Source organism: Macaca nemestrina, chromosome 8 (assembly GCF_043159975.1).
Source record: "Macaca nemestrina isolate mMacNem1 chromosome 8, mMacNem.hap1, whole genome shotgun sequence".
Lineage (NCBI taxonomy): Eukaryota > Metazoa > Chordata > Mammalia > Primates > Cercopithecidae > Macaca > Macaca nemestrina.
Genome location: NC_092132.1, coordinates 136,520,494 through 136,541,560, shown reverse-complemented (window position 1 = coordinate 136,541,560; position 21,067 = coordinate 136,520,494). Strand labels below are relative to the sequence as shown.

Genomic DNA, 21,067 nt, shown 5'->3' with positions numbered 1-21,067 from the left:
CCGGGTGAGGTGGTGGGTGCCTGTAGTCCCAGCTACTCAGGAGGCTGAGGCAGGAGAATGGCGTGAACCCGGGAGGCGGAGCTTGCTGTGAGCTGAGATCTGGCCACTGCACTCCAGCCTGAGCGACAGAGCGAGACTCCGTCTCAAAAAAAAAAAAAAAAGAACTCGGGTGTCATGATAAGAGCACAGGAGTTGGACACACCTGGCTGAAAGTCTGGCTCTAAGCCCTTCTATTAATGCAACTTTCATCAAGTTACCCTTTGTTCCATGGTTGGCAAGTGTGATTACAAGTGATACCGGGGTTTGCTGAGGAGGTAATCTAGGTCAAGCATGTTATCAAGCACAAGGCCTGGTACATAAATGGGTAAGTAGGAGCTTTAATTAAGATGAGTGACTGAGGAGCTCCATGTGTGAAGGAATACAGGTAGGATTTAGCCTTCCATTCAAAATCAAACTCCCAAAACCTAGGCAGGGATATGAGATATAGCCCATGCTTTGGATTCAACCTGGACTTTTTTTTTTTTTTTTATAGTATTTCTAAAAATGGTCTCATTAATGTCCAATGGCTACTAAGTTTTGTCCTCTCCAAATTAAAATAGCACTTACCATTACCCAGTGGGAACTACAGTCGGCATTTTGCATAATATCCTCCCAGTCATCTTTTGATATTCTAGATGTGTATCTAGTTATGCATAAGTACATGTATAAAGTGTTATATAAATAGGCTTATCCTGTATATCCTATTTTAAAACTGCTTTACCACTAAACAATTACTTCTTAAAATCTTAACACCTGTTATTTCTTGTAAACTGTGATTTACTCCTGAGAAATTGGTCTGAAACAATGAGCATCTCACCTCTTTACTATCAGGCATATCAAAGATTACTACATTAATAAAAAAACACAACAAGTTTACCTGACTTCATTTTTATAAGAGGTAGAAAATCTGAGTAAACTTTTTTTTCATTAATCGAATCCTATTTTAATGTAAATCCTCTTATAATTCCTCTCGCTTCACTAAAGTAATCTTGGAATCACTAAAGTTTTGTGGAAGCACCTCCTGTCTGGGGGAAAAACTGCCTTTAAAGGCCTGCAAATTGGGTTGATAGTATCTGGTTAAGAAGTGGTATTAGTCATGTAAGAGTAAGATTGTGACCGTTTAGTCATATTTAATAACCCACTTACATAACCCTTGTTATTTAATTCAGATACGATGTTCAGCTTGTATTTCTCGATAATAACCCCCCACCTTCAAACCAACACAGATGTACACACCCAATCAGCGTGCATGACTGCTGACTGGCACTCTTTCCAATGACTGTTTATTGAGTGTCAGGAACACAACTGTGATTATACAAAATGAAGTGGACACATGTGCACAAATGGCATATATTTCACAGTTAATGGTGAAGGTTAGAAAGGTTAACAAGTTCTGTTAGTACTTTTCATAAGTAGTTTGATTTCTGAAAAACAGAGTAACATAATTTTAGTAACTACTAACATTTCTTTCAAATGACATGTCAATATGAAGAACAAACTAAAAACCTGTTTATTACATGAATGCTACTTACGAGAATTTAAAATAATGGGTTCACTTCCTATTTTCCACGTCTTTGTTTATTTACTAAATTCACAGAAACTAGGATGCGGTTTTTTAAGTTAGCAACTTCCTTAGGGTTACTGGGATGTAGAGGAATAATGAAAAAGGGAACACTTCAATTATTGTATAAAAGACTGCCTTGCATACTGATTACTTCTTGAACCTCTGAAAGTGCTATTTAGAGTCAAAGGCCCATTTTTTGCCCATTAAAAGTAACATACAGGTGAATGTCTGTCTCATCCCTCTAATCATATGTAATAAAATCATACTGCTGTCACTAACAGCAAAGGTAATGGCATATTAATTTTAACAGTAGTTAGAACCGGAAGAAAAAGGCTGTTATACAGAAAAACATACAAATATGTAGGTGAAAGTGAAAAACGGAAGAATGTGGAGTGTTTACTGTTCCGTTACTCACACAGATGTGCTGGATTCAGTACCCACGCTGAATCTCCATTTATTCCACGGAGGTGGAGCTCACCGTGGTTCGAATGCCCACCAGATCCCCAAATGTCAAAGTGAAACACAACTCAATGAATTCTAGATGATTGTTTTACTTGCCCTAAAGACGTTATCTGTAAATAAGATAAAAATCTTACTGTAAATAAGATAAAAAAAATCAACTGATAGGGCAAAAAAAAAAAAAAAAAAAAAGTCTGTCAATTGTCAACAGCTGCAGGAAGACAAGCTTGTGACTCAAAGAGAACCTGCCCTGAGTCTTAGTCTTCGGAGGATCAGAGAGCTGCAGTATCCAGTCACATGGAGGTGGTGTCTTCATGTTTCAGAGGCCGCGTTCTGTAGACCAGACGTGTGCTCACCAGCCTATACAAGGGTCAGGGCAGTCCCGCATGTAAGTTTCAAATTGATCTTTGGTAACATCTATCAAGGTTGTGAACACGGTCAGCTGAAAGAAAAGTTATTTTTACTTTAAGGACGTTTTCAATTCAGAGATGTTCTGATACATATTAGCATTTCTATACTTGCAGAATTTGCTTTAGGAAGTTATTGAATATTAAATAATATAATGTTAATATATGCAAAGCATGTTATATAATATATACATTTATATTAATATAGTATAATGTAAAATTAGCTAATCATTATATAGTCTCATCAAATAATTAAAGCAACCAACTTCAACAGGATCACTGTTTCACGTAATGAATATAAAAAGGCTCAGGAAATGATCTCCAGCTCCTTACAGGAGCTTATTCCTGACAGCACATTGCTTCACCCCCAGTGCTTGAAGACTGCCTTAACCCTCCTCGACGCACAGCTGGCAGTCCTGGGAGGCCTCCGGGTGTCCTGTGGAGTATAAACCGTGGAGCTTTGGCTATCCCTATCCTTAAAGCATTTCCAATACAGTGGGGGAAACTGCAGGCACCCAGATCACAAGGCACACACCTAAACTCATGGTTCACACAAACTACGGTCATGAGATGGTGACTTGCTCAAAGATGATGTAGGGAAAACGCCAAGTATGGTAGGGCCCATGAACTGAAGGCAGGCTTCTTGCGAGAGCCAGGATGACCTGGATGCTAAAGGCCAGGAGGGATTTCTCCTGGCAAGGTGGCATGTTTACGTTAGGGAGAGCTATGGAAAAGGACCAAAAAAAGAAGGAACACATGGCATAATTAAGGGGGCATATTCAGAACATTCAGGGAATGACTGTTAGCAAGTGGTGGGATGATTAGGAAACTTTTTGCATGTTTAAAAATCTATAGTGTAGGGAAAAGATAAACAGATGTAGTAAAGTTTAAGGGAAACCCTAACCCACCAAGACACAGAGCTCCGTCTGAAAATGGACTTCAGACTTTGCTTTGTCGACGTTTAGGTGTTAGTTATATAGTGTGAGATTTTTAATAGATACCGCTTAAGAATAAAATGCTAGACTTAATTCAGTTGCCATGTAAATAAAGCTAGAAACAATACTCTGACCTATCAAGCCTCAGTGATCATTTTCTTTGTTGTATTCCAAAATAGAGTTTTAGCCACACAAAAACATTTTGTAGAAAATCAGCCCTAAGGTGAACATAATTTCTGTGTTCAAACTGATCAAAGATAACAGAGAAAGATAAAACACAGGGCCAAATTCGTTCCCTTAAGGCAAATAAACATATAATATTTAAAATACCTTGTTGAGGACAGGTTTTGTTGACAGGACATCATACATGTTTTCAAATGAGATATTCTAAAACACACACAAAAGGTTTTGTTCAGTAAGTTAAATACAAAGTCAACAGCCTTATCTACACACATGGGTCACTAGAAACCAAGACATTCTTTTTTTTTTTTTTTTTTTTGAGACGGAGTTTCACTCTGTCGCCCAAGCTGGAATGCAGTGGTGCAATCTCGGCTCACTGCAAGCTCCGCCTCCCGGGTTCACGCCATTCTCCTGCCTCAGCCTCCCGAGTAGCTGGGACTACAGGCGCCCGCCACCACGCCCGGCTAATTTTTTTTGTATATTTAGTAGACACGGGGTATCACTGTGTGAGCCAGGATGGTCTTAATCTCCTGACCTCATGATCCACCCGCCTCGGCCTCCCAAAGTGATGGGATTACAGGCATGAGCCACCGCGCCCGGTCCAGACATTCTTTAATCAACCTCCCCTCCATCCCTGCAGTAGACTTTCTATGGGAGTCACTGTTAGAAACACAGGTAACAGTTTTAATGGATTACTTTCCTCTCTCTCATTCCCCTTTTTAAATTCTTAAATTGAAAATAAAAAAATGCCTGTTCGTTATTTAACTTCAGAGTGGTATCCCGCATTAGAACCAGAAAGGGAAAGTACAGCACGACTTTGCTCTTTAAGTTAAAAAAACAAAACAAAAAATCAGTGGAGAGTGACCAGAGATACTACGAATAACAGGAGGTTTATAAATTACTTGAAGGCCAAAAAAAAAATGGAGAACCAAGAGAACGTTTCGTGGCAACAGTTTCTTTCTAAAGATGACCCTGCAAAGGTACCTCTTGGGTGGTGCGGTTCAGACACATCTTTGCAGGCGTTCTGCGATCATCGAGGAAGAAGGGATTTTTCCAACGGTCATAATTTGTTTGTACCACATACCATCTACCCTGCTTAGCATCGAGTCTAGATACAAAAAGAGAGATTCCCTCTTAGGCTACAGCCTTAAAACTCAAAGTATGTCAGTATATGCTTTTGTTTCTACTTCTTTTGCTTTAACAAATCTACTTACTCATATACATCCAATGATTCCTTTCTGTCTCGTGTAATCACACAACCCTCCCCAGACTGGTTGCCTCCCAGGATAAAGTAGGCTGGGGCCAGTATCTTGGTCTTGGTCAATATATTCTTGGCTTCCTCATAACTATATAGAAACATTTAAAAAGAAAAATGAAACTTTTTTTTAATTCACTAAATAACTTCATTTATAAGTTTTACTTTAAGTTCTGGGATACATGTGCTGAACATGCAGGTTTGTTACATAGGTATACATGTGCTATGGTGGTTTGCTGCACCCATCAACCCATTATCTAGGTTTCAAGCCCTACATGCATTAGGTATTTGTCCTAATGCTCTCCTTCCCCTTTTACCCCACCCCCCGAAAGGCCCTGTGTATGATGTTTCCCTCCCTGTGTTCACATGTTGTCTTTGTTCAGCTCCCATTATGAGTGAGAACATGCGGTGTTTGGTTTTCAGTTCCTGTGTTAGTTTGCTGAGGATGATGGTGGGAAACATTTTTAGATGACTTAGAATGGAAATGTTTAGCTCTGTAGAAACTAAAAGAAAACAAGTATCTAAGGAACGTATTCTTTATTTATTTTTATTTTTAGAGATGGGGTCTCACTATGTTGCCAAGGCTAGTCTTGAACTCCTGGGTGCGATACTCTTGCCTTTGCCTCCCAAAGTGCTGGGATTACAGGCATGAGCCACCACGCCCAGCCACAAAGTGATTTGTAAAAAAGGATGGTGAGCAATGACTCTGGGAAAACCAATCCCTGACCCTGTATGGTGAACACTGAGATGGGAAGTGGGAATCTTAGGAAGTCCCTCTAATCTGAAGGAGAAACAAAGTGGCCTGGAGAGATCATCTTCCACCCTTACTGTCCATGCCTTTCACTGAACAATAGAACAAAGGGAAATAATATTACAGTATATAGGACTTAGAGAATAGAAAGTAAACCTTCTTGAAAATTAGGACTATTGAAAATTGAAGTGGCCGGGCGCGGTGGCACAAGCCTGTAATCCCAGCACTTTGGGAGGCCGAGACGGGCGGATCACAAGGTCAGGAGATCGAGACCATCCTGGCTAACACAGTGAAACCCCGTCTCTACTAAAAAATACAAAAAAACTAGCCGGGCGAGGTGGCGGGCGCCTGTAGTCCCAGCTACTCGGGAGGCTGAGGCAGGAGAATGGCATGAACCTGGGGGGCAGAGCTTGCAGTGAGCCGAGATCCCGCCACTGCACTCCAACCTGGGCGACAGAGCGCGACTCTGTCTCCAAAAAAAAAAAAAAAAAGAAAAGAAAATTGAAGTGGGTTATCAAAGAACACTACTAACATTAAATCTTATTCCCTGGGAAGTATTAAAAGTAGGATTGATGCCCATTTATTTGGACGCAGTGCAGGCTGAATGAAGGAAAGGGTAGTTTTGCTATTGTAAGATTTCTATACCAAAGCAGGATATAACTTACAGGCTAATATGTACTACATTTTGTATTTATTTATTTTGTTTTTTTGAGACAGAGTCTTACTCTGTCACCCAGGGTGAAGTGCAGTGGACTGATGCCAGTTCACTGCAGTCTCGACCTCCTTGGGCTCAGGTGATCCTCCCACCTCAGCCTCCTGAGTAGCTGGGACTACAGGCATGTGCCACCATGCCTGGCTAATTTCTGTATTTTCTCTAGAGACAGGATTTCACCATGTTGCTCAGACTGGTCTCAAACCCCTGGGGTCAAGTGATCTGCCAGTCTCAGCCTCCCAAATTGTTAGGATTACAGGCATAAGCCACTGTGCCTGGTCTGTACTACCATTTAAATGAAGACTTTACTGTACGATGTTGTTCTGTGTGTGGGTGATTTTTTTTTCTGTACACCAAAAATATTCATAGGTGCCTCTCAGAATGTCAGTATCCCTAGTGCTAATTTTAAGTAATTCATTTCTTTGCTATAAAACACACCATATGCACAAAGAAAACATGAACAATTCCACGAGTCTCAGAGGTTCACCTAAGAAATTCTGCAATAGCTCCTCAAAGAATTGTTAAGCTGGAGCTTAACAAATATTTTTATTTTTAAATATGAGTAATTTTAAATAAATATTTGATAGTAAAGCAACGAAACACTTTACCTTGTGCTATTTTCCAGAACTGTTCTAGTGAGAAACCCTATCCACATGGCATCTTTCTTTCCCAAAATCCATTCTAGAATACCTGGAAGAGATCGAACACACTGTCAGGAACTCGAAGAGGTTAGACTATATAACCAGTCAGGAACCGGAAGAGGCTGGACAGTGTAACCAGTCAGCAACCGGAAGAGGCTGTACTATGTAACCAGTCAGGAACCAGAAGAGGCTGGACTATGTAACCGTCAGGAAACGGAAGAGGCTGGACTATGTAACTATCAGGAACCGGAAGAGGCTGGACTATGTAACTAGTCAGGAACCGGAAGTGGCTGGACTTTGTAACCAGTCAAGAACCGGAAGAGGGTGGACAATGTAACCAGTCGGGAACCAGAAGAGGTTAGACTTTGTAACCAGTTAGGAACCGGAAGAGGTTGGACTATGTAACCAGAAAGCACAGTCCAGTCATCTTCATAAAAAAAGCTCTGAGATTCCCATTTCACTTGAGAATGCTCTACTTACCCAGATAACCACCATTTACACTGAAACGTTCATTCAGTGTAAGACTGAACAGTCCCTGAGAAAAAGACAAAGCAACGAAGTCAGAAACATCAACCATGAGCTTTAAGGCCCTGTCACCACTGTACTTCAGAGTGGGATATAAAGGCCTAGCTTGGGTAATGGGGAAGGCAAAAATAAATCAAAACCATGCAAGGCTTTTTAAAAAGTTCAAAGCATTTCTGATTCTAGTATGTGACATAAGTAGGTGGGGTATCACTGGCTACATTTTTTGGACAGGAAACTGAAGGTCAGAGAATGAACGCCTGACTTGCCTAAGTGAGTGGCAGACCCAGGACCAGATCCCAGATTGTGACTCCCAGCCCTTGACACCCGGCCACATGCTCTTTATCCTAGAACAGGCTCAGAAACCTCCATTTCCTTTCTACTCGTCTCTACCACGGGATCTCATACCTATGAAGTGACAAGAAGTACAAGGGGATGAAATGGGGCTTCATATTCCCTTTAGGTCCTCATATTCTTAGATTTCACCTTTTACATAACAGTAATAGGACAAAAAGCTACCTGTGTAATTATTTAACAACAGAGTCCTTACTGGTTTGAATCCTGTTAACATGCCCACATAGCCAGCAAAGCTTGAAGCCTTGAAGACAGTTTTGTTGTTTCTTTGGAAGTCCAAATTCACCGTTAAAGGTTTTAGTTCCTCAGTTATGACCCAGGTATCATTATTTATGTTCCACCTACAAAAGAGAAGTTTCAGTGGCATTTAAGAAACACAGTGATAATGATGATGAACATGATGATGAGGGCCAGGCATTACACTGGGAGCTTTATCTACCGAGTCACCATGATCAATCCTAACAAGACCTTTACAATATGATACCTTTATTCTGTTTTCCAAACGATAAAACTGAGGTTCACAGAAGTCGGGGAACTCTCCCAATATCACACAGCTTATAAATAGTGAGCCTCAGATTCAAACACAGAATGCTAATTACAACACTCTTATTTTTTCAGAAAGGTCAAGATGGACACATACAATAGAAGAGTGTGCCCCTCTTGTCTCAACACTCAGTAATCAATTTATCTTCACTTATGATCACATTTTGGGTGTGACTTGAGACTTATTTTTCATTAATGTAATACAAACTACTCTTCTTACAGAATTAAACAGTTCCTGTGGTTTTTTTTTTTGAGATGGAGTCTCGCTCTGTCACCCAGGCTGGAGTGCAGTGGCCTGATCTCCACTCACTGCAAGCTCCGCCTCCCAGGTTCACGCCATTCTCCTGCCTCAGCCTCCCGAGTAGCCGGGACTACAGGTGCCCACCACCGCGCCCGGCTAATTTTTGTATTTTTAGTAGAGACGGGGTTTCACCGTGTTAGCCAGGGTGGTCTCGATCTCCCGATCTCATGATCTGCCCGTCTCGGCCTCCCAAAGTGCTGGGATTACAGGCGTGAGCCACGCGCCCGGCTTTTTTTTTTTTTTTTTTTTTAGATGGAGTCTGGCTCTATAACCCAAGCTGGAGCTCAGTGGCAGGATCTTGGCTCACTGCAACCTCTGCCTCCTAGGTTCAAGCAATTCTCTGCCTCAGCCTCCCAAGTAGCTGGGATTACAGGTGCCGGCCACCACACCTGGCTAATTTTTGTATTTTTAGTAGAGATGGGATTTCACCATCTTGGCCAGGCTGGTCTTAAACTCCTGATCTTGTGATCCACTGGCCTTAGTCTCCCAAAGTGCTGGGATTACAGGTGTGAGCCACCATGCCTGACCCTGTGTTCTTTACTTACCCAAGAAATACTCCAAAATCCATGTTTCTCCCATGTATTAGATGACCTATTTAAAGGTAGACAAAAGAGACGTGTAATAGCAGTTAAGATTCTAAATCAAAGCTGGACAATTAACTTTGATTAATTAATTTATTTTTGAGACAGAGTCTCGTTCTGTTGCCCAGAATGGAGTGCAGTGGTGCGATCTCAGCTCACTGCAACCTTTGCCTCCCAGGTTCAAGCAATTCTGGTGCCTCAGCCTTCCACATAGTTGGGATTACAGACACATGCCACCATACCCGGCTAGTTTTTTTTTTGTTTTTTTTTTTAGTAGAGATGGGGTTTCACCATGTTGGCCACGCTGGTCTCAAACTCCTGACCTCAGATGATCCACCCGCCTCGGCCTCCCAAAGTGCTAGGATCACAGGTGTAAGCCACCATGTCTGGCCTCTAATTTTGATTAATTTATATTTACAACTGTTTCTTCAAACAATAAGAAGTAAGAAACATCCTAATATCCTAAGCCTTCACTAGATGGGACTGTTGTCACTGTCAATCTGCCAGACAACCCCACAAAATCTGAGAGCACAGGTTTCAGGTAAGATCAGAATATGGGAAAAGGAATCAATGGTCCTATTTTGTTTCACTATCACATGGTTCTACCAGGACACAGAAATTTAAGCCTCAATTACTGGGATTCATCCAATGTTCCCCTTCAGGCATCATCCCCTAGAGCAGGACACCTCAAGGGTAAGGTACAGGCAGATTTATACCCAGAGAATAGGTCGAAGATCACGGTGAGTTAGCGAAGTTGTCCTGTGCTTTGTACTCTGGGGACCAGTTAGGAAAAATATGAGAAAGTGAGGCTGGTACACACTGGGTCACCTGGCTGGGAAAGGATGAGAGAATGTGTGTTCTGGGTCTCAAGAAAAGGACAGATGTCATGACATACATGAAGATAAGGAAGTACCTCCTGCGAGCACTTCTATTAAATCATGTGGATGGGTATAAATAGACTATGAGGAAAAGAAGAATGTTTCTAGCCCTGAAACATTTCTTCCAGGTTTTTGGCATGTTTCAATTCAACTTTAATAGGCAGTATAGTAGTCTTAAAATAAGGAGAATTTTCAGTACACTCATAAAAATTTACCAAGAAATAGGCCGGGCGCGGTGGCTCAAGCCTGTAATCCCAGCACTTTGGGAGGCCAAGGCGGGAGGATCACGAGGTCAGGAGATCGAGACCATCCTGGCTAACATGGTGAAACCCCGTCTCTACTGAAAAATACAAAAAACTAGCCGGGCGAGGTGGTGGGCGCCTGTAGTCCCAGCTACTCAGGAGGCTGAGGCAGGAGAATGGCGTGAACCCAGGAGGCGGAGCTTGCAGTGACCTGAGATCCGGCCACTGCACTCCAGCCTGGGCGACAGAGCGAGATTCCGTCTCAAAAAAAAAAAAATTGCCAAGAAATAAAAAGGTCTATGCAACACACACAGAATTTATGTAGCAAGCCCAAAGTTTAGAAGTTCTAATTCCATTTATTTAGAAGATTCTTCTTTATGTAGTGCTTCATACTGCCCACCCTCCCTGAGTGCACAATTACCTTTTTTGTCTTCTGCTACTATCGAAGTACAAAGGGTAAAAAACTCGTAAAAAATATTGTATGAAATAATCTCTCCTATGAGAAAAGAAAGGAAAATTTTGTGTTAATATACAGAACCATGACGATGGGAGAAAAATTTCTTTTAAGAAAAAGTTTAAGTATTTTCATTGTGTGAGTGTGTGTTTTGGCCAGTGGATCTGTGCTGGAACGGCCGGCTGGACAGTGGTTTTCTTCCCCGGCTGGGACTCTCTAGACTCAAGATGAAACAAGTCACCAAGGAGGCACCCTTTGGACCAGCTGAACATCTGGGCAAGTTGCACCTGTTCTCCAGCATCATGTCAAAAACGTTTATCAACATGCTTCATTTTGATTTTTCTTTTGGGAGCATAAATACGATCATTTAATACAACTGGCTCTTGGCTGTTTGCTTGAAATATATTTTGCCCAGATTTTTAAACTGTGACTAAAATTTCTAAGGTGAAAAAAGAGATTCAAGAACTATTAATCAATAACTATTAATAAAATTAGTACAGAGCTGCCAAGACACTCCATTCTAGGGCATTTTATTTTTTGAATACTTTCCCAAAATGTATAATACTGCTATTTAGCATTTAATTCAAAGATAGGTAATACATTTCATTTCCGTCCTATTTAACATTAACATGTTAAGCTCAACATGTTTTTTTCACCCGAATCCAATGCTTATTTTATTTCCATTAAATTTCTAATTTGGTGAAATTCTACTTATTTTATTATAAATTTATAATAATTTATAATTATATAAATTTACATCACTTATACATCATGTTATTCTTCTTAATCCAGAAGGTATTTATATTTGGTATTGATTTGCTAGAGTTCTTTACATAATAAAGGAATTAGACGTGTTTTTCATAAAGGCAGTTAGCAGCTATTTCCAGTATGTTGACTATCTTTTAAATCATTTTTTTAAAGAAGCAGCACACAAAACTGGCCACTGACTTTCACAAATTCTCAATCATCTCTCTTATAAAATGAAGGTACTATTGGCTATTTAAAATAACGACACTACTGCTTTGGTAGCTTAAAGATAAAACTTTTGGGGTCGTGGGGAAAATCTTTTTCGTTACATGCCATGAAGCTTAAATTGAAATTTTAATAATAGCTTCCCAAACCATCCATATCTAAGAATAATTTTAATGAATGACATGCAAGGCCTTCTCCCTGAAAACAAAAGATACTGCTCAGAGAAATCAATAACCTAAATAAATGTTGAGAAAAACAAAGTTGGAAAAATTATACTACCTAATTTTAAGACTTACTATAAAGCTTTAGTAACTGAGGTAGAATAGCATTGATACAAGGAAAGACAAAGAGGTAAATGAAACTTAACAGTAATTCTCCAAACAAAACAACATATATATAATCACCTGTTTGTATATACATATACACATGTGTGTGTGTGTGTGTGTATATATATGTGTATTGTACACTTATATCAAAGACACCACTGCAATTTGCTGAGGAAAGGATAGCCTTCCGAATTAATAGTGTTTAACTGGATATACCATATGAGAAAATCCTGAACCTTGACCCTTAAGTCATATAGCATATACAAAAATAATTCAAAATAGATCATAGGCCTAAATGTCAAAAGTAAACATTAAACATCTGGAAGAAAATACATAAGCATATATACGACTTTGGCCTAGGCCAAGATTTCTTAAATGGATACAAAAGGCACTGCTCATAAAAGAGAAGACTGAGGTATTAGACTTCACTAAAATTAAAAATGTCTGTTCATCAAAAGACACCAGTAAGAGAATAAAAATGAAAGTCACAGACTGGGAGCAGATATTCAGAATCCATACATCTGACAAAGGGCTTATATTCAAAGTATGTAAAGAATTCCTTCAATCTAATTTTTAAAAGGGCAAAAGACGTTAACAAGCCCTTCTCTAAAAGAAACAAAGAAACCAAAAAAAAAAAAAAAGTCAAGAAAGTGTTCAATCTCATTAGTCATCCAGGAAATGCAAATTGAAACTAAAATGGGATACTGTGACACTCAACAAAAAGGCTCAAGTAAAGACTGACACTATCAAAGAAAAAAAGGAAAAAGACAAGACCGACACTCTTACGAGGAGAATTATCAAGTGGAGAAAACTGAATCACACTCTGCTGATTGTCAACTGCTGGAATCACTGTGGAAAATTGGCAGAATCTACAAGGCTAAACATACAATTACTCTATAACCCAACGGTTCACTTCCTAGGTATATATCCAGAAAAATGAGCACACAGACCCCCAAAAATGTACTAGAATATTTATAATTCATCTATTCTTAATATTGCAAATCTGAAAACAACTCAAATACCCTGTTCATGGACTAGCACACTACCCATAACGAAAGCACAAGAATCACACACAACAGTTCATATCATTCAGTTCTACTTATATAAAGTTCACGAAGAGGCAAAACTAATCTACGGTGGCGTCAGAATAGTGGTTACTGGAGGAGGCAGTATTTTCTGCAAAGGGGCATGATGGAGCACTCTTCCGTATCTTGATCTGAGTCATGGCTACGTGAATGTATGCATTTCTGAAGCTTCACTGAGCTGTATACGTGAGACCTGTGCACTTTGCTGTATGTATATCACACCTCAATGGAAATTTGTAAAAGCGTTTAATTACTTTTTTTTTAAAAGCTTCTAAGTGAACTTTACCTAAAGGTATATCAGTAACAGCGGCGATACCCTTCATTTCCTCTTCAAAAGGGCCAGGAAAGTTGCCAAGTAGGCCAGGCTGGAAAACAAATATATTAATAAAAGCATTTAACCTAAAAAACATAGTTTGAAATCTAGTTCTTTGACATATAATTTGTTCTAAATACTGCTATCACAATAAGTGATAGGAGTTATTTTTTAAAGCATTTTTACATCATGTGGTTATAAAAAGATTCTATATAATATACTATAGACCAGATTCTCAGATTGTTTTTCCTGTCTTATTTTTCCATCGTTCTCCAGCAAAGGCAGGAACGAGAGTAATTCCACCTGGATGACATAACCTGACCCACACCACAAAAACATCAAAACAAGCACTCCTTGTGTCTCTGCATGAATTCACCCTGTAGCCATTGGCACATACCCTTCTTACCATTTCCTTCCCACACGCACGGAGATAAACCTGAACTAGTCTATCCACAGCCTTGTGTCATGGTTAATGGCTGATCTTTGGCTAACATGAAGTAACTGCATTCTCTTAGCAAACCATAGACTTTAAGCAAATTCAGTGGTGGACATCATATATTTATTCTCAATGGCAACTACTAACATCTAGATCACAACTTAAGTTCACAGCCTTTTGCTGAGATAATGTGTTTAAAATTCACAAATCTCATTTTTTAAACCAACTTGGTAATTATATGCAATGTCACCTAAGCATATTATTTTTTTTCCCCCTAGGAACTCAAAGCATTGCCCAAGTGGAATGTTCCAGCCATTTAACAAACAAATGTGACAATGGGTATTTATTAAACACTTATTACATCCAAGCACTATGCTTTATACACAGTATGTCATTTAATCCTTACAACAACCCATATGAAATACATATTAGTAAGTATTATTCTCCCTGATGAGAAAACTGAGGTTTCATAGGTTAAGGAACTTTCCCTAGGACACACAGCTACAATGTGACTGATCCAGCCTTAAAACCCAGTATTGTCTGATTCCAAGGCATGGCACAAAAACACTCTGCAATGCTGCCCTCCCTGATAACATTCAGAGTAGAGGGGAGATTAAGGCATATGGGGTATGTGGGGACCTCATCCTCTTTTGCTCCTGCCAGCGTTTTTTGTTTTGAGGAAGTCTGGTAAGTTTGAACATAAAGGATAGCCTGAAACAAAAGCTCTGAGAGCATGAACATGAGGGATAATGGGTTTGGTGCTTGGCAGGTACTAGTGTCATAGGGAGGATGTGCCCAGAGCACTCAGCCACTAGGGCAATGATTCTCAACCATGGGAGATTCGGAAATATCTAAGGACATTTTTGGTTGTCACAACTGAGGGGGTGTTACCAGCATCCCTGGGTAAGGGCCATCCTGCAATGCACAGGACAGCCCCACGACAAAGAGATACCCACCCCAGGTTGGGCATCCTGAAATGTAGAGGACAGCCCTGCAACAAAGAGATAGATACCCATTCCAGACTGGGCATCCTGAAATGTAGAGGACAGCCCTGCCACAAAGAGATACCCACCCCAGGCCGGGCATCCTGAAATGCGTAGGACAGCCCCATGACAAAGAAATATCCAACCTAGGCGGGGCATGGCAGTTCACACGTATGATCCCAACACTTTGGGAGAACACTTTGGGAGGCTGAGGCGGGAGGATCGCTTGAGCCCAGGAGTTGGGAGACCAGCCTGGGTGACATAGCAAGCCTCCGTCTCTACTAAAAATTCAGAAAATTAGCTGGGTGTTGTGGCACATGACTGTAGTTCCAGCTACTCAGGAAGTTGAGGCAGGAGGATCCCTTGAGTCTGGGAGATCAAGGCAGCTATGAGCTATGATCACGCCACTGCACTCCAGCTTGGGCTACAGAGTGAAAGGAGTGAGGTCTCAAAAAAAAAAAAAAAAAAGCTGCCCAACCCCAAATGTCATTAGTGCCCAAAATCTGCCATCAAGTGCAATGAGGATCCCTTTAACAGTTCTAGGGGCCAGGCCCTAGGTGTTTCATTGGTTCTGCGTTAACAAAAACGGGGCTGAGAAATGGAGTGAGAAATGGGAGTCTTCCTGTATGACCAGGATGAAAATGAAATGGTTTGGTGATTGCGCAGAAACACTCAACCCAAATGAGTTTTGGGGTCAGAGCTACCAAGGAACTCTACAGAATAGGGGGCCAGGCTGAGTACATCATTTGGTCATAATTTGGTCATATCTAGGAAAAAAAAATCTCTGAATGTCCCTGAGATACCTAAGAAAAAAAACCAAGTCTTCAATAGTGAACTCACTGATAAAGGGAAGGAAACACTATATTCCCAGATGAAGGATGTTTATCTGCCCAGTGTCGTAATGTAGTCCCATCCTTTTACGAAACCATAATTTGCTATGCTGTTACCCTAATAAGACCAATCCCCCAAATTTAAGTCCCTCTGAAGTTCTCACAGTGATCTAGATTCACGCACATCTGTCCCAGTCCCTGCGAAGAGGCTGTTGAATTATGCCCTTAAATAAATACCAGAGCATTTTCTGATTTTTGTGTGTAATGTGTATGTGCTTAACATTTATTGTGAGAAATAATATTTCTTACCAATTTTTCATCCACTATCTGCATAACTTTTCCACTTGGGACGAATGTATTTACCATATTCTTCAGAGAATTCACTATAACTTTTAGCTGAAAAATAAATAAAATGCTTACTAAAAGATATAATGAAATGCTGTCAAGATTACCTTTTGGCTTACCCATATGTAGGTAAAAGAGAGTGCTATTTGACAATTTTTATATATATATAAAATATAAATATAAAATATATATTTATAAATATATATAAATAAATATATATAAATATAATTAAACATATATAAATATAATTAAATATATATAAATATAATTAAATATATGTATTTATATATATAAATATAAAAATATAAATATATGTATTTTTAAAACAGGGTCTCGCTCCGTCACCCAGGCTGGAGTGCAGTAGCACCATCTCGGCTCACTGCAATCTCTGCCTCCCGGGTTCAAGGGATTCTCCTGCCTCACCCTCCCAAGTAGCTGGGATTACAAGCGTGCATCACCATGCCCAGCTAATTTTTGTATTTTTTTTTTTTTTTTTAAGAGTTGGAAATCAGCTTGGGCAACATGGAGTTTCACTGTTGCCGCCCAGGCTGGAGTGCAATGGCACGATCTTGGCTCACCGCAACCTCCGCCTCCCGAGTTCAAGCGATTCTCTTGCCTCAGCCTCCCAAGTAGCTGGGACTACAGGCATACACCACCATACCTGGCTAATTTTTGTATTTTTAGTAGAGACGGGGTTTCATCATCTTGGCTAGGCTGGTCTCAAACTCCTGACCCTGTGATCCACCCACCTCGGCCTTCCAAAGTGCAGGGATTATAGGCGGGAGCCACCGCGCCTGGTTTAATTTTTGTATTTTTAATAGAGATGGGGTTTCACCATGTTGGCCAGGCTGGTCTTGAACTTCTGACCTCAGGTGATCCGCCTTCCTCAGCCTCCCAAAGTACTGGGATTGATTACAGGCATGAGCCACCATGCCTGGCCTCAATTAATATATTAATACAGTAAGTCTAATTTTATCTTTAAAGTGAATTTAATTCTTAATGATTTACATGAAGGGAGATGACATAAAGGGAAAGAAACCAAGATAAAGTTTACAAAACAGAACAAAGGCTACAGAGGAATGACTTCTTTTCCTCTACTGTCATTTATTGTATGTAGCAGAAAGGTATCAAAAGCATATTCTGTGGGTAATTTCATGAAGTGTTCTTTTAAAAATACAATAATATTTAATAAAGTTAGAAATAAAAGATTTAACACTCAATCTTCACAGTCCTTGGGGGGAAAATAAATAAATAAAATAAAAAATATGGCCAGGCATGGTGGCTCATGCCTATAATCCCAGCACTTTGGCACGCCAAGGCGGGAGGATCACTTGAGGTCAGGAGTTGGAGATCAGCTTGGGCAACATGGCAAAATCTTGTCTCTACTAAAAATACAAAAATTAGCCGGCATGGTGGCAGGTGCCTGTAAATTCCAGCTATTCGGGAAGCTGAGGTGGGGGACTTGCTTGAACCCAAGAGGCGGAGGTTGCGGTGAGCTGAGATCGTGCCACTGCACTCCAGCCTGGGTGACAGAGTGAGACTCTGTCTCAAATAAATAAATAAATAAATAAATAAGTAAAATAAAAAATAAATAAAAGATTTAAGCATCATAGCATACCATTGGTGCCTTGTCAACCATCAATTCATGCCATCTTTTGTAGGGTGGTAAATCAAGATTTATGGTGTACCATGGAGCTGGACCTCTGTACCTGTAATGAGAGGTGTATCATCTTGAAATGATGAAAGGGTTTTTTGAGAGGGTTAGATAACATCTATAATGATATATGAGAGGCATAGTCTTAAGGACAGTGTCCAATTTGATTACCCAAACCAAAATTTGTAAAGACAGTTCATTCTCTACCTAGTGCTTCTAGGTTGAGCACACAATCATAAGTGGTCACAGAAATCTTGGAATAGAATGATCTAATAGGGAAGGTTCATGTGAATTGGTTTTCTATGAAAAAATCAACTATGGCTTAAGAGCTCTAACCTAATTATCACTGATGGGAAATACCTCCCATTTTTTTTCTCCTAAATATCTGCAAAGATTTAGTCTAGGCTCTGGACAATTCTCCAATTGATTTCCAGTTTCAGAATTCTCTCAGTGAGTGTAACACCATTGCCAAACCATTGTCTCCAGTGTTGGCTTCAGGAAGATCATCACCCTCTAAGCCCCAGAGTAGCAACATGTATTATCTTCCCATGACCAGCTTCAAGAACCTTCATGATTCTGTCAGCCATCCTCATCTTCCCTATTATATACCTCTTCTCTTCTCATTTTTCTGTACAAAGTCCAAGCCCGAGCCATATTCTGTCATATCCTTTCTCCAACTTCCTACTCTTTAACTTACGAGTAGCAATTTCTGAGGATATAGCAACATCCACTCACTTATCAAGGGAGCTGGGCCGTATCTCTGGTGGATGAATTCTATAACTATTTTTGTTGCTATAGGAATATTATTTTCCGGCCCTTGTTACTAAACTGAAATAGCTTTTAAGGGTGTGCCATTTCGTGGTTTATCAGTATAAACCTATGCCTAAAAATAATCATCATCTGTTCCACTGATCTGCTCCTGAGACGGGTAGGGTGACTCTGGTATGTGCCACAATGACACCAGTCACCTAAATAGAAATGTTATCTAGATTTATGTCCATAGCTGGAGATGGGCTATTACCTAAGTCATGAACTGTGGTTCTATTTATATTTCCACTGTCATAAATAATTACTTCGTTCTCTAAATAATGCTGTGTAACTGGGGGCCCTGGTACGTGTATGAGGTTTTATGAAACTGTTAACTAGCAGACACCCAGGTTGTGATTTAGACAAAAGAAAAGCATACTCAATTTTGGAAACGTACATTTAAACAAAATCACAGTGAATGAATTTTCTTCTTCTCAAAGCATTTTCAAGTTCCCCATTGTCTAGGAGCTGATATCTACATGAAATACTACAATACTTATATTCCAGAAAAAAAGCTTTTCATCACGACAAATTAATTCCATTTCTGATGGACCATAATTTTGCATGTAAAATTTTGTCCCACAATTCAGTAAGTAATTATTGTTCCCCATCCATATTACGGGCAGGTGTTACTAGCCTTCCCTCTCCCTTCAAGTGTGCACTTAGATTTCTATGTTTAGTAGCACAGATAACTCAGCGGCCTGTTGGAGCAATGCACGTCGTCCCTATGAACTCCAATCAGCTGCTCCTCACCTCATAATACACAACCAATCCCAAATCATGCCTCTGTATCTGCCATAAAATCCTGATCCTTTTTCAGCCGAGTCTTGGGTAGGCTCATGGATCTCCCAGAGGCGATGAAGAGGGATGAACGCAACACAACGGACAGACAATGAAGGGATTACAATGAAGTGGGGATAAGACTACACAGACCTCTCTACCATCAAACCTGCGCTAATTAGAATTTGAGAGAACTGGTTAATCTAATAAACAAAATTATTTTAATAGCTAAAGCTTAGTCACAATCGCACATTTTACCTCTCGTTAAACAGTTTTCTAAAACATTTCAGTATTTAACTTGTGCGCCTCAATTTCCCCATAAGAATAAAAGAGCATCCACCTTATAATAGCAGCGAAGACACTACATGAAAAATGCAAAAAAAACCCAAAACAAAACAAAAAACACTTAGCAGCACTGGCATTCAATCAACGGTAGTTATCACAGTGTATTTTCCTACTTCACTGCAAACAAGAAATATCATTTCATCATTTTCGAGACTTAGTGTTTGCAATGTCCATGCGATTCATAACATCAGTAACATCGCCTGAACCCACATGGCTACCCGGGTCGCATGGAAACTAGTCCAAGTGACACAACACACACATTTACAAATAAGAAAGCAGGTGCTAGCCACCCGGTGAGCAGTGGGAAAGAAATGCTGAATGCGACTCAGATGGATTCAGGGGTGACCTGGCTATCAGTTCCTTTATCTCCAGCATTGGTTTGACTAGCCATGCTGGCCAAACAGGTTATCTTTTTCTTTCCTCATATTTGCCCATGGATGCTGCTCAAATCTATGCGCTTAATTGAAAAGGATGATCTCACAGGACAGGACAACTGTTTGTCATTCAGAGGTATATAAATACCACACGTTACACATTATGTCTACGTATACATGTGTATGTGTTCAGGGGTATATATGTATGTATATGTGTAGGTACGTATGTGCGTATGTAGACACACGCTCACACGCACATGGCAATAAGGAATCAGTAAAATGCCCAATCAACAAAGGTTTATGGTTTCCAATTACAGGGCATTCAATTTACAGACACATGTAAAGTGCACCTAAAAGAGAGTAGAAACGGCCTTAAACATGGAAGGCACCTCATTAAATGTTCAATGAATCGGGCCAGTAAGACCAGCTGAGACACACAATCAATTGGTAAGGCAAACATGTCACTGAAGACCAGAAGGATGCCAGTGATGACAGAAAGGAAGACTTTCAGAGAGCAGGCCATTGAAGAAAGAGCTGGAATGAACACGGGCCCCGAACACCATCCAAACGGGTTACCTCTAAATTACTTCCTGCCAAATACTGGCCTCTTTCTACATAAAGGCGAGTAAGTCAAAATAATTTAGTTTATTATAGTTTCACGCTATCCGGGACAGAAGCTATTTAGAATACATCCTTTAGACAACAGCAGTACAACATATATAATTTGGAATGTTGCAGAAACTGAGAATGTCATCTTGATATCACCTGACAGAGTTGTACTGTTTTCCCCTACAACCAGCAGGCTACTTTCAGCGAGAGGGCAGTGTAGGAGAGTAAGATCACCATCCCCTATACTTGTTCCTTCTTTTCTCTGTTCTGTACCCTCTGGGTCTGCAAGCTGTTATTATGGCTTTCTCACAGGCCCATTTAAACACTGAGGATTTGCAAAGACCAAAATCTAGACTAAAAATATTAATGTTAAACACAGTGAATCATGAC

At 40.0% G+C, this 21,067-nt stretch overlaps 1 protein-coding gene across 2 annotated transcripts in view; it reads right to left on the bottom strand.

The window, feature by feature from the left end:
* Positions 1 to 1,305: 1,305 nt before the first annotated feature.
* The window catches only part of LOC105463728 (N-acylsphingosine amidohydrolase 1), a 30,719-nt gene continuing 10,957 nt past the window's right edge, over positions 1,306 to 21,067 (bottom strand). For both annotated transcript variants that reach the window (XM_011710955.2, XM_011710952.3), the window contains exons 3-14: positions 17,727 to 17,817; positions 16,073 to 16,159; positions 13,488 to 13,566; positions 10,786 to 10,860; positions 9,209 to 9,254; positions 8,016 to 8,160; positions 7,424 to 7,478; positions 6,911 to 6,992; positions 4,799 to 4,930; positions 4,569 to 4,692; positions 3,735 to 3,791; positions 1,306 to 2,504 (exon numbers count right to left, since the gene is read on the bottom strand). In XM_011710955.2, coding sequence (XP_011709257.1) covers positions 2,415 to 2,504; positions 3,735 to 3,791; positions 4,569 to 4,692; positions 4,799 to 4,930; positions 6,911 to 6,992; positions 7,424 to 7,478; positions 8,016 to 8,160; positions 9,209 to 9,254; positions 10,786 to 10,860; positions 13,488 to 13,566; positions 16,073 to 16,159; positions 17,727 to 17,817 — 1,063 coding nt within the window. In that variant the 3' untranslated portion in view covers positions 1,306 to 2,414. The remainder of the gene's footprint in view (positions 2,505 to 3,734; positions 3,792 to 4,568; positions 4,693 to 4,798; positions 4,931 to 6,910; positions 6,993 to 7,423; positions 7,479 to 8,015; positions 8,161 to 9,208; positions 9,255 to 10,785; positions 10,861 to 13,487; positions 13,567 to 16,072; positions 16,160 to 17,726; positions 17,818 to 21,067) is intronic.